General features: G+C 49.4%; 1 protein-coding gene across 3 annotated transcripts in view; it reads left to right on the top strand.

Annotated features, from left to right (window-relative positions):
- The window catches only part of daam1b (dishevelled associated activator of morphogenesis 1b), a 57,195-nt gene that overhangs the window by 25,346 nt on the left and 17,725 nt on the right, over positions 1-14,124 (top strand). For all 3 annotated transcript variants that reach the window (XM_030344561.1, XM_030344560.1, XM_030344562.1), the window contains exons 2-8: positions 376-726; positions 3,556-3,645; positions 9,002-9,073; positions 10,630-10,724; positions 11,456-11,789; positions 12,325-12,435; positions 12,715-12,818. In XM_030344561.1, the coding sequence (XP_030200421.1) occupies positions 544-726; positions 3,556-3,645; positions 9,002-9,073; positions 10,630-10,724; positions 11,456-11,789; positions 12,325-12,435; positions 12,715-12,818 (989 nt within the window). In that variant the 5' untranslated portion in view covers positions 376-543. The remainder of the gene's footprint in view (positions 1-375; positions 727-3,555; positions 3,646-9,001; positions 9,074-10,629; positions 10,725-11,455; positions 11,790-12,324; positions 12,436-12,714; positions 12,819-14,124) is intronic.

The raw sequence follows: 14,124 nt of genomic DNA, 5'->3' as shown, positions 1-14,124 counted from the left end.
TTGTCCGACCAGAAAACCCGCCTGGCTTCCGAGATACTGGACCCACTCGCTCGTCCACTGGGTCTCCGGTGAGTGGATGAGGCTCAGACCGCTTCAGTCCGTACGCTGTCTGCAGACCTGCGCAATGGAGTGCGTGTGTGTGTGTGTGTGTGTGTGTGTGTGCGATGCTGTGTGTGACGATGCGGACGGCAAGTGGTTTATCAGCTCCCCCGGGGTGGGGGCTGTGCTATCAGCCGGAGGCTAATTCTGTGGCTCTGATTCGAGAGGCCAATTGCACTCTGAGAGGTCTAGCCACTTACTCTCCTCTTTCGGAGGACTCTCCAGATCTCAGCATATCCATGAACCCGTTCTCTCCTCTCCCCCCCCCATCTGCAGTTCACTCTGACGGAGGACCGATTGTGAGGCGGAGGCGGCCTTGAAGAGGCCATCCCCTCCCCCCCCTCCCTCCCTCCCTCCCGCCCTCCCCCCCTGGGATAAGCTCCTCCTCCCGCCCCCTCCCCCTCCCCCCCCTCCCCTGACCCACCGGCAGCAGCCAGAGGGACCATGGCCCCGCGGAAGCGTGCGGGGGGCCGCGGCGGCCTGTCCTTCATCTTCTGCTGCTTCAACGGCAACGACCCCCCGGAGATCACGTACCGGCTGCGGGACGACTTCGCCCTGCCCGTCATGGAGCCCTCGCTGCCCATGCCCGGCCTGGACGAGCTGGACAACATGTTCGCCGAGCTGGTGGTGAGTGACGCACACACACACACACACACACACACACACACACACACACACACACACACACACACACAAACTCCCCAGGCCTGAGATGGTGGGTTGGTTTTGAGAGGGGGGAGGGGGGGGGGGGGGATGGAAGTGGAGGGAAACTGACCCTGGGTTGATTTAGGTGGTGGTGAGTCTAGGGGGCTATCCTCCCCACTGAGGGGTACTGGGTTACCTCCCCAATGTCCAAATCCTTAATCCAAGCCTCCTCGAATGAGTGCCCTACTCCCTACCTGCTCCTTAATGCTCTGATCACGGTCACTTTGCATACCAAGTAGTAATATCAAAGTAAAAGCAAGAGTCAATAAATCTCATATAAACTAAAAGTATGTCGTTGCATTCTGTGATATTGATATTGGAGGTCATACGTTGGTCTATCTACTCAACTGATATTATTAAGGCACAGCAGTGTGATTACTTCCCCATCCGTGTGTCAATATTAAAACCACACAGTTAACTGACATAGTATTGATATTGATATAGTCATCACATGCTTGGCACACCTGAATGAAGACCCTGTCTCCAAAGATCTAGTCAACACAGTCAGGTCAGACAGTGTTGATTCACTGCGGGGACAGCTGAGTAACTGTCACTTCTCCCCGTACCAGGGGGGGCTGAGTTGGAGGGACGGGGACCACGCAGTCTGTGTTCTTAATCGTCACTCTTGGTTTGTCTCGCCCCCCCGTCTCGTCCTATGGCCCTGTGCTCCTCTCCAGCAGAGTCACACTCATCAAGGGGCATGCCGTCTATCACACATCAATAGAGCCCATTCAGGAAAACAATTGTCTGGGCTTCCTCATTCTGCTAATTGCTGGTCTTTTGTCCGTCCGTTCCACCCTTGATCAACGCACCAGAGGCTGGGTTCAGTGGGACAGAAGGGAGGCTTCCACTTGCTCTGTTAAGCAAAGAAGAGAAAAGAGGCGAAAATTGCCGTGCACTGCCTCCTTGTCCTCCACAATAAGAGCCCCCCTTGTTGTTTGCATAATTAGGGGAAACAAGTGCCCCCAGATCAGGGATGATGTCATCAACACATCCCTCCTAATCTGAAGGCAGTGCTTAATGCAAGCTGGTCCTTCTCGGAGCATTTAGCGAATTCCGCAATACCACCTTATTTTAGGTCAATGTATTATTTAATATATAAATGTCAGCATCTATCTTACACATGGGGTAAATTTACATCCCCCGGTAGATTGGAATGGACACCGTAAGAGGGAGGACACACAACAGGAAGTATCGAAAGTAATCAATCGGCCACAGCCCCCTTTTAAGTAATTTGACCAGGATACACATATTGATTCACTGGACTGAGGGGACGCTTAAAAACAGCCCAATGGAAACCGTTTTCAGACCAGATTTGGTACCGAGGCCTAATTCAGCCGTTCAACATCACCCGATCAATGGATACAATATGTAAATGATGCAAAGGTGTTGATATCTGCAATTGACCGTTTAGGAGTTTTTAAGAAGAACCCTTGAATGTAGTATAAATCGAGCCTTATCTGAGCCTGAGGGAATCTATTACAGGTCTGTAGGGGCAATACCCCAACCTGAATCAAGGAACCCCGAGTGTGTGTGTGTGTGTGTGTGTGTGTGTGTGTGTGTGTGTGTGTGTGTGTGTGTGTGTGTGTGTGTGTGTGTGTGTGTGTGTGTGTGTGTGTGTGTGTGTGTGTGTGTGTGTGTGTGTGTGTGTGTGTGCCTTATCCGTTCCCCGTTAGTGGGTCCTGACAGCACCCTTTACTGAGCCCCAGCATACGATCTGTTGTGGATTGTGACGCACAGCCGTGCTGCCACATGTGTGTTGCCACATGTCCCGAGGAGAAACCCTTCTCTCTCTCTTTTTATTCTCTCGCCCGATGACTCGCCCGTCAAACAACCAGTAAATATCTGATCGGTCGTCATGGTAGCCCCCCTCGATGTAGACACACACAGAGACACAAACTCACATTTACAGAGACACACGCACACGCACAGAGACACACACACACGCACAGAGACACACGCACAGAGACACACGCACATTCACAGAGACATACGCACATTCACAGAGACACGCACAGAGACACACGCACACGCACAGAGACACACGCACAGAGACACAAACACACGCACAGAGACACACGCACACGCACAGCGACACACGCACAGAGACACACGCACACGCACAGAGACACACGCACACGCACAGAGACACACGCACACAGACAGAGACACACGCACAAACAACGCACACGTATACACACACCACACACGTGTACATGTATATAAAAAGCTTGTGTAACTGAAAACAGAGGTCTGTAACTGTCACTTCAGGACCATGGCCTGCGCACCAAAAACAACCTCAAAGACGAGAGTATTCCTGTACAATGCGCCCCATCTGGTTGATGTCACTGTCAGCTCTGTGGCTGGATGATTGACATCTTGTGCATGATACTCATTTTAGCATTTTTCTTACTGGCCTAGTTTTGGGTATCACACTGAATGCCATCCTGTGCGAACAGTAAACTGGTTTGAAGGTGGTGGAAGTATTATGAAAGTTGTTTCTACCCATTTATCTCTCCTAGTCGCTTTCATTTCCTCCTTTTCTATTTGGCATTGTCATGTCCTCATATGCCCTTTACCGTTAATCAGATTCTTTATTTTGTTTATTTAGTATTCTTATTTTGTTTATTTAGCTAATTTCGTTAGGTTTTTCTAATTTTGTTGAGTTTGTTTTAGCGTTTTGTACAGATTGCTCAATATCAATAAAGTTAAATAATTGACATTCGCTGTTCGTTCTCTGTGCGTTGCTAGGATGAACTCGACCTCAGCGAGAAACACAGGGAGGCCATGTTTGCCCTCCCAGCCGAGAAGAAATGGCAGATCTACTGCAGCAAGAAAAAGGTAAGGTGCTGTTTGTTACCATCTCCTAACCCTAACAGTCCCCCAAATCAGACTTAAATGAATCCTCATAAATCTGCAGCAGAAGAGCTCAAACCTGTGTGAAGGGGAGGGGGGATTGATTTTATTTCGCGTCATATTTGTTTCGACCAATCATGTTGAGGGAGGCGGGATATGTGTGCGTGATTGTCGTGTAAAAAATTCACCTCTTCAAGCTTCGTCCAATCCCGCATATTAGTTTGTCACCGGTTCGATATTCTGCAAACAAACCAGGAAACAAGACGTAACTCCGCCCCTTTTCAGTTGTTGGTTCCCCCCCCCCCCAGCTCTGCTATAACACAGTCCGATGGCTGGACCCCTGTTAACCTCTCGTTAACGTCACTCACACGACGCCTCTCCACCCCTGACATTAACCAAACCCATAAAGACAGATGCCCCGCCCAATATGGCCGCTCTGTTGCTGTAATTAGGCCATGTGTTTACAGGTACACAACGTTTGCATGTAAAACGGCCACAGATGTTGCCGTTGGCGTCCGTGAACGGCAGCGCCGGTCCGGCGTTTCTGGCAGTTGGCCAGGGGAGAATTAACTCTCATTATGGAGATTTGCACAGACGAAAATCGTTAGCCGGCTTCTGAGCAAATAAGCAAACAAAGACGGGGTAACCCCCGGAAAGGCTGTACAGACATGTGGCCGGGGGTCTTTCTCGACTGGGGGCCCGGTGGGGGCCAGCGACAGACTGACGGCAGCATAAGGGCCCCCCCCCGATAGTTTCTGTGATAACAGATGGACATTGGAATTGAGGACTTATAAAAGTATGCTTTTTTTTTTCTGCTAATCCCCTTGAAGAATACCCTGTGCAACATGCAGCTTCAAACAGGCCCATTACTTGACCACTGCTCCATCATCCACTGTAGGGAAACCTCTGGCAAGCAGTTTTACAATTTCAATCCAGTTATCTTCCTAGCTCTCAAGAGCTTGTGGGCTCATTGACGTCGAACACGCCTCGAACGTTCTCCGGGAATCGGATGAGAAATGATGAGAATATATGCACTGTATTTGATTGCTGTAGCTACAACTAATTCTCAATGGTAAAACGCTGTCTGAGAACAATACACACGCCACAGAAGACGACAAAAGCTTGTGGAGCAGCTGAGGTCAGACCTCGGTGATTCAGTTGGACAGGAAGTTCAGTCAGCGCTAACCGTATCCCTTAGTACTCGTCGTCATAATCTACAGCAGGTCCCAAATGAAGTGTGGTGACCAGTTCCTCGTTTTTACCATTTTTATACGACGGAGGAAAAACAAGTCGTTACTCGGGTTAGGGTCCCGGCTTACAAAGAGCACCCAGAGAATCTCTTCATTTCCTCCCGGGGTGAAAACCACCCAAACCTAAAAAAAAAAAACGAGTTTTTAACTCTTTTTTTTAAATGTTGCATGAGTCACTCACCACTTCGAGATCAGAGCCGTTTGCCACCCAGTTGACGTTTAAAACCCCTCCCATCCCCCGTTTGTCTTTTTGTGTTTGGGTTTTACTGCGTTTCATTGGCAGCCGCGGCTCCCCAGGCCTTGGAGCTGATAGCCATGCATCCAGCCTGCAGGATATCCTGCTCTGGGCTCGACCTGCGCCAGCTCACGTATCGTGTGTGGACGTGTCCGTCCGTCCGTCCGTCCGGTCGTAAAGACGAGGGTGGTCAGGGCAAGGGGCGGTGGGGACGGAGTCGTCGAGGTCGGAGGAATGAGCATGATTCACGGCGATCCTTTCACCTCGGAGGCACCGGAGAAAGCAGCTGTCGGACAATGTGTTAGCGTTTATTTAGTTTAGTTTGTCGTTTTGGGTGTTTGTTGCCTTCCGGGCGGTTCGCGAACATGTGTATTAATTTAGCGATACGATCTGTGATAATTCACCTAAATGGTAGCGCGGTACAAATTTTAGAAACGCTATAAAAATGAGGCGCAATCCGGTGAGTTCTGTTGACGCACGAAACACATCTCTGCGGTCCCGTTTACCCCAGGACACTGACATCCTGCAACTTAACTACGCTATTAAACCTGCTTACCTGTCTCTCATACCCAGCCCCCCTTTAAATACCCTCTCCTTCCTCTATGTAAACGTTCATGTTAACATCCAAACCTGATCCTTTGAAACCCCCACACACTGTTTAAAATACCATCATGCTTAACATACTGTACCCGGTAAGACCAGACTAGCAGCCTGCAGGCTACAGCCAGCTGTGTGTCAGCAGAGCGGAGATGGATGTGTGTTTGAGGGGAATGTGTGTGTGATTGTTTGTGTGTGTGTGTGTTCGTCCGGACGTGGAATGCGACCAAGAGCAGAGAAGCGTCCCAATTATAACGGCCGGCTTCTTTGCAGTCAAGGGAAGGGCAAAACAAAGTTTCCATAGAAAATAGTTCAATGCTTTAATCCTGTGCTGAGGTATTGGTCGCCCCTGGGCACTGGCTCTCGCCGGGTTCATCTCGGGTTTTGGCTCGCCTGGGGTTTTGGCTCGTATCGGACGAGAGACGCAGTCGGCGTGCAGCGTTGGTTCTTGTAGGTTTGGGGTTGGGTGCTCGCATGCTCGTTCCTTGCTCCTGGTTCTGGGACAGGGATGATGACTGTATTACTGTCTTGCGTGCGGTGTGGAAGGCTGGGGGGCGGGGGGAGGGCTGGGTAGGGATGTGGATGTGGGTCGGGGGGCGGGGGGGGGGGGGGGGGAGTAGATTAATAGTGCTGAGTCGGCAGCCGGCCCGGCCGGAGAGAGGCGCTGGCACGGCTCCCTGTGTGTGTGTGTGTGTGTGTGTGTGTGTGTGTGTGTGTGTGTGTGTGTGTGTGTGTGTGTGTGTGTGTGTGTGTGTGTGTGTGTGTGTGTGTGTGTGTGTGTGTGTGTGTGTGTGTGTGTGTGTGTTGATGGAGGAGGAGCAGGGAAGCGTTGGGTTGTCCTACACAAACAGGACGGGATGGGACCGCTCTCCGTCCACAGGTGCAGCTTTTGTAGGCGAGGACCGAGGGCCCATAAGGGGGAGGGGGGGAGGGGAGGGGGGGGGAGTCAGAGGAGGATGGGGGGGAGGACGGGGGGGCAGTCCGGTCGGCTGTCATTCCCAGGCTGTCCGAGCCCCAGAGTGATGAAGCTGGCTGCCTTCGCCCGGTAGTTGATCTCTTATCGACGCCTTCCCCTCCTGCCAAGAGGCGGGCGGGTCGGTGCAGACAGGGGGAGGCGGGGGGCTCTGTCCTTAAGGACAACCGCAACGTCAGAGCTGGGTGCACAGGGCAGCCGCCCGCGCTGGTGGATCTGTCTGTCTGTCTCTCCTCTCTCGGGCTCTCTGCTCTTTCTCTTTCCGTCTCTGTTCTCTCTCTCTCTCTCTCTGTGTCTCTGTGTCTCTCTCTCTCTCTCTCTCTCTCTGTCTCTCTGTCTCTCTCTCTCTCTCTGTGTCTCTCTCTCTGTGTCTCTCTTTCTGCGATGCCCGTCGCTGGTGTTTGAACGAGGCCCCTCTCAAAGCCTGCGGTCGACTGGCCTCATTCTACTTTAACTTACCTTTTCCCTTCCTGGCTCTCTGGGGATGGCTTCCTGTGCTCCATATAAGGTCAAGCCAGCAGTATCTCCTCTCCCATCTTTACGTCTGAGAGATCTGAGGGTAAAGGGACCGCCACGCATATCGGTTACTTTTTTCTTTGCCTTAAGCCCCCGTGAAGCGGTCGGCCGATCGGCCAGGTTCAAGGCCCCCTGACTTCCCCGAGTGTGACCAAGTGATTCACTCGTTTTTCACAATAAAAGCCCCTTCACCGTCCCTTTGATCCATCCTGCCTCCCCCTTCACGCAAAAAAAAACTTGAACCCGCTCCAAAGTTCAACTGTGTGTGTGTGTGTGTGTGTGTGTGTGTGTGTGTGTGTGTGTGTGTGTGTGTGTGTGTGAGATCCCATCCTCCCTGTCAGTGTGAGATCTAGGAGGGAGAGCGGCCAGCCAAGCCTTTGAGTTCCCAGCCGCCCCCCTCTCTGCCAAGCCTCCACAGGCCTGCTACCATAACCGCTGCCCAATTAGTTTTTGATGGTCACGGCTTGTTGGGCTTAATGGGACCAGGGTTCTGTAGTGGGGGCCGGTATATTAGCAATACAATGTTTCAAGGATTTGTTTTGTTGCTATTTTAGGGATTGGCTTAGCTCAGGAGGTAGAGTGTCTTGACTTATAACCGGAAGGTTGCTAGTACGACCCCCAGCTCCTCCTAGTTGGGTGTGGGTGTTGGGGGTCCTCCTAGTGTCAAGGTCTCCATGAGCAAGACACCGAACCCCTGACAGCTCCAGGCGAGCTGGCTGGCGCCTTGGATGGCTGCAGCCACCGTGAATGTGTGTATGAATGGTTGTCGTTCGCTTTGGATACAAGCGTCTGCTAAATTAACCTGAATTAAATCGAAAAAATATAGATATTTGGCGGGGCAGTGCACGAGCCCTATCGAACCCGCGGTTTGAACCGCGATCGGACACATTGACGTTCAAAGCCGTCAATGTTTGAACGTCAATGTGTCCTCCTGCTGGAGCAGGAGGACACATCTCGGACTGAATTTGTGTCCTCCTGCTGGAGCAGGAGGACACAAATATGGTGTTTCGTGGTCGCTCCTGCTGGAGCGACCACGAAACACCATATTTCTCTCCGTCTGACTCTGTCCTCGATGAGTCGAGGGAAGCTGGAGCCCGAACGGGCCGCTTCTATCTGTGTCGGCCTACTTTACCTTCGCTGCTCCAATTCATCTGACATCCGACTATTTATACAGCGGGGGGGCCCCTCGGCCCTCCCTGTCACTCGTGTCTCGTGTGGGGGCCCCACATGTCTCTATGCAGATGATGCTTTGAGTTTTCTTCTCTTTGATTGGTCAAAGTCATTTATCGGGGCCCAGAAGTGATGTTTCAAGAGTTGTCAGAGTAAACTTTCAGCGCAGAAGTGGCGATGGATCTCTGTTTCCTGCATGACAAGTGCTCCCCTTTCCCGGTGCTCTCCTTCCCCTCGATTAGATCATTCAGATCATGTGACCCGTGCATTAGGTCGTATCGATGCATTGTTATGCATTATCCCAAAAGCGTTTGCCCCCCCCCCCTTTTTCATTAACTAAATTATATTATTTTTGGCATGTTTTGTTTTGAAGATGTTTCCCGCTCTAACATCTTCCTTGATTCATCATTTCATTTCTGTGAGATCAATAAGCATTTTCTTATTACTATTATCAAGGACCTAGTACGAAGTCCTCAATGGGATGGGTGACCGAGTCAAGTCCATTACAGTTTACTTGCAGAGCTCTTGGTCATGTGCCATTATTGAAAACCATAGCGGTAGCACAACAACCTAACCGTGTGTCCATCTCTTGGGTTTCAGGAACAAGAGGAGAATAACGGCGCGACCAGTTGGCCAGAGTACTACATCGATCAGCTCAATTCCATGGCAGCCGTGAGTCCTGAGGATACAAGCATACACTACACTATACACTACAACACACTTTTGGGTCACTGTCTTCTTTTGGGGCTAATAGAAGACAGTGGAATATACTAGAATACAGTATAACACACTGAGGCCTTTTTGGGCCAAAAGAAGACACTTTGGACAAATAAATCCTTTTGAAACCAAAGCATACACCAGAGGAACCCACTTGTGATGAGTGAACCCTGTTGAAACCAAAATAATACACTAGGAGACACTTTGGATGAATGATCCTTTTGAAACCAAAATAGCACACAAGCATAGACTAGAACACACTTGTGATGAATGAATCCTTTGGAACTCAAACTATTCAACCTTGGCTGAACGAATCCTTTTAAAACCAAGATAATGCACTGGGATACTCTCCGGAGGAGTGAAAAAATGATATTGCAATTATCCCTTTCTGGCACTATTACAAACGGTGCGGCAGAACTCAAATTTTCCAATTCCACTAATTGGGAAAGATTCATGTAATTATAACACGGGCAGCAGGAGCCAACGAAAGAGGGTTCTTCGTGGACTAAATCCCTGAAAGAACAGCCTTTTGATTTGCACACGGGGAGCGTGATCCCGGCGGCCACAGAGATCCGCCACAGGCCCTCGCTGTTATCACAGAGCCGCTCTTGTGTGTCCAAACCACGCCGGGGAGAGGACTGAACTAATACATGACGTGATGCGGCCTGCACAGCGTTTAGAGCCGTCTCAGTCGATCAAAAGACCCGTTCGCCTCGCATGTTTCAAACAAGCGGGGCTCTGTTTTGGGTTTTTGTGTAATTTTATCTTCGCTCGGTGTCGCAGCAACATGCGAGAAGTTAACGATTTTTTATTTTTATCGCACTGAGCGTGGTTGTTCTCCGCCGTGGAACCCGTGACGTTCCGCACTGGAACTTGTCGATGTGCGTTCCTGAAGCGAGGCCAAGCTCGAGTCCGCCATTGTTTTCCTTCCCATATTTGATTTTTCCTTTTTTTTGTGTGCTGACCTTTGTGAATAAAGTTTTGGTTGACTGACCCGTCAGTCTATGATTAGCAGCGCTGCGAGAGGAAGGCCGGCCCTCTGGTTTTTTTTTCTCGGTTATGAAATGCGGACGTTTGTACTGTACTCTGGAGACTGATGGAAGTGGGTCACTCTCCCTGCACCGTTACATAAACACGAATAAACTTTATGGATCCCATATGGCCTGTCCCCGCAGCGGCGTTCCAGGACAGTCGACAGATATGTACACATTTTTAAAAAGAATATGCAATGAAAAATGATTTATATAATACATTTATATGTATATTTAGCAGACGCTTTTATCCAAAATAACTTACAATAAGTACATTTATCAGAAGACGGAGAAACGATGCATCTGTCGGTACAGTAAGGATGTTCATAGAACCAAGTGCCATAATATTACAGGACTTTGGTCTATCTCAAGGTATTCAAACTTGTAGCAATTATGTGGAATAAAAGCTTGATCAAGACATTACCGGCTGGGTTCTGGGTCTTGTCAGAGGGTTGATGACGTTTTTTTGGGCCCAAACAGAGGAAGACTCTCCTGGCGCTGGAGAAGGAGGATGAGGAGGAGAGGAACAAGACCATAGAGAGCCTGAAGACAGCGCTGCGGACGCAACCCATGAGGTGGGTGTAGAGACCTGCTCGCTCGCTCACTCACTCACTCACTCACTCACTCACTCACTCACTCACTCACTCACTCACTCACTCACTCACTCTGTTATGACCCAAAGGAGTGCTGAATTCCTAAGCATTTTTAAGCCTCAACTCTAATGTTTTAATTACATTTTAATTGAATTCGTACACTTTGAAAAGGAAACTGAAAGGTCAAATGAGGAAAGAAAAATATCTCTATCATATTTCACTCTCTTGTGACGGTTCACCTTTTAAAAGACTTTTAATTCACAGGACTCTCAAGAAAGACCATTTCCACACTACTCACACCAGGTGTGAGTGTTATTAGCCGTTTTGAAAATCTGCGTGACAACACAGTGACAACACAAGTGGGCGTTTCCACCTAGATTGTGTGCTGATAGATCAGTCTCCCAGCCTTCCCAGGGGAATGTAGCAAACGTTGCTCATCTATCCGTCATACATCCAGGTGGACACGCCCACTTGTGATGTCACCAAAACATGGGAAGAGGCCGATTTTCAAAACGGCTCGTAATGGCTAATCCCACTCACAGCTGGTGGTACAAAATGGGACCTTTTTAAAACACTGTTTCCATCTCAACAGTTGTCCCTCCATTCCAACATGTTCAGAGTTCCCATATTTCGTCCATTGTTTTTCAACACTTCAACAAAACGCCCTTCCCCCCTCTTCCTCCTCTCTCCCTCCCTCCCTCCCCCACCACCAGGTTCGTGACGCGCTTCATCGACGTGGACGGCCTCACCTGCATCCTCAACTTCCTGAAGAGCATGGACCACGAGACCACCGAGTCGCAGATCCACACCTCGCTCATCGGCTGCGTCAAGGCCCTGATGAACAACTCTCAGGGCCGCGCCCACGTGCTCTCGCACTCGGAGAGCATCAACATCATCGCCCAGAGCCTGGCCACGGAGAACGTCAAGACCAAGGTGGCGGTGCTGGAGATCATGGGCGCCGTGTGTCTGGTGCCCGGGGGGCACAAGAAGATCCTGGAGGCCATGCAGCACTACCAACGCTTCGCCTGCGAGCGGACGCGCTTCCAGGTGAGAAGGCGGACTTTTTATCGGATTAACTCATTTCTCCACCGTGTATTTTAAACATCGATGGATCAAGCTTCCCAAAGCGAGGCAATCACGGCTGCAATATACTAGTAAACAAAGCATATTGAACGGAAACAACTCTAATGCCAAAGACAGCACGCAAACAAACGAAGCCACCTGGGTCTGTACCTGCTGTGTATCGGTATTTCTTATGTATATTTTTGGATCCTCAACACCCAGAGCCCTACCATAACCCCTAAGAAACTCAATGGGAGTAGCGAGACATAGCGGGGCCTTATCAGTTGGAGCCTTTGACCCTTGACCTCCCCAAAGGGGATCATGGAAAAGGCATAATCAACAAATGGCAGTTAGAGAAATGTGAATGAGTGAAAACAGAATTCTCATTTTACAGTGGTCGTGACTCCTCAGACATTACTAAGCGATCGGTGATTCAACCAACCAGGCAGTTAATTGAATTCTGATCCGCTGCTTAACGACGGCCGACCAACTCACCACGTGAACGTTTTGACCCCTGCAGACATTACTGAACGACCTGGACCGGAGTACGGGCCGCTACCGGGAGGAGGTGAACATGAAGACGGCGGTCATGTCCTTCATCAACGCCGTGCTGAGTCAGGGAGCTGGAGAGGTACGGACCAGTGTCCGCACACTACTGGTCCAATCATATCCGTCTGCTTACAATGATATTGTTTATGTGCACCTTCCCCTGTACATGTTAACTATTTATTCTGTTTTGTAACCCTTAGGCGTGGACATAATATAACTTTCTTTCTTTTATTATTGCACCTTTTTTGTATTCTATGGGGTGCTGTAATAAGTGAATTTTTCATGCATGGAATGAAATGAAGTTTCTATCTATCTTATCTTATGCACAGTACTTATCGGTCTGTTGTGGATTTGTTTTCAGACGAGCTTGGAGTTCCGCATCCACCTGCGCTACGAGTTCCTGATGCTGGGCATCCAGCCCATCATCGATAAGCTACGCCTGCACGAGAACGCGACGCTAGACCGGTAGGGTTCAACGCCTTCTCTGCTCTGTAGGCTTGTAACAAAGGCGCCCTTTAGTCTGTATCGGATCTGTGGAAAAATCCCCAAAATGTCATAAAAAAATCAGAATCATAGGAAAAAATATGGCCTTTTTGGCGGGACAGAGTTATTGAGAGTTACTTCACTCTGAATAAGAGTTACATGTCTTTTTTTGTATCAACTTTAATTTAACTCAAATTGAATTAAATTGTTTGATTATAACTGTTATTTTTCACATAGTGAAGCCTGGTGTAGATCCAAGTTTCAAAACGACTTGATATAATAATTAAATGATAAAAACAGGGTAGAGTTATTATTGTGCCTTGTCGTTGAGTCACCCTGCCCTACTCCGAACGACCAAATCCTGCAGCCTCCAGACATTTGCCACTGCGGCCATTTTATTTTTCCTCTCCTCGTTTCCTTCGCGCACTTTCATGTGGGTGCCAGTGCAGCACAATACCAGATGCGGGGCTCCCGAGGGCCCTTTGTGTTATCAGAGGAGAGGGTTGGTGTTGTGGTGTTGTTGTCGCAAAACTGAGTGGGGGCCTGGGCGTGGCCTCCGGCCCGGGATGGGGGTGTAATGGCCCCGGCACCGTGGGCGGCGAGGGTTTCATGGCCTTGATGTGGTCGGGTTTGAGGTCTGACGAACCTACCTGAGGGGGGAAGTGGGCCTTCTGCTGACGATTCTCTCGCTCAGCCCCTCTGTAGATAGGCGGTGTTTTCCGTGACACCGAGCGAGCAAATCGTCAACATCCTGGATATCAATGGCTGTTGTTGGCTTTTGGTTTCCTTTGTTGATTTGCCCGACCGACGTGTCACGGCATCGCAGTTGTGCGCCGCTTCTACTATTTACTATTTGACTCTGTAGTCGTTTAGCTTTTAAAGGTTTATCCATGGAGACAAACAGTGGTTTCAGAGGGATATTATTAAGAAGCAGGTTTAAGGGTGTCTCACTCAAAGAGGCCTTCAGGTAGACTGGAACCCAGGGAACTGCATTCCAACACCCTAACGACTACATTAAAGAATACACTTTCCTGTCCCTTTTGTGACATTTACATTTTTTGGCGTTTAGAAGGCGCTTGCTTTCAAAAGAAAAAAAAAAAAGTAAAAAAGTACATTTGTCAGAAGGAAGAGAAACAGCAATATATCGTAGTCGTTAGAAAAGATGTTAATCCATTCACTGTGCACAACAAAAAATAGCCAGAAGATGCAACACAATGCTATTACTATTTTTAAGTGCACGGACGTACAACATACAATAAGTGCGTACATTAAATGCCACAGTACCCAG

Source organism: Gadus morhua, chromosome 21, assembly GCF_902167405.1.
Source record: "Gadus morhua chromosome 21, gadMor3.0, whole genome shotgun sequence".
In the NCBI taxonomy this organism is placed as follows: domain Eukaryota; kingdom Metazoa; phylum Chordata; class Actinopteri; order Gadiformes; family Gadidae; genus Gadus; species Gadus morhua.
This window is presented reverse-complemented; position numbering and strand designations above follow the sequence as displayed.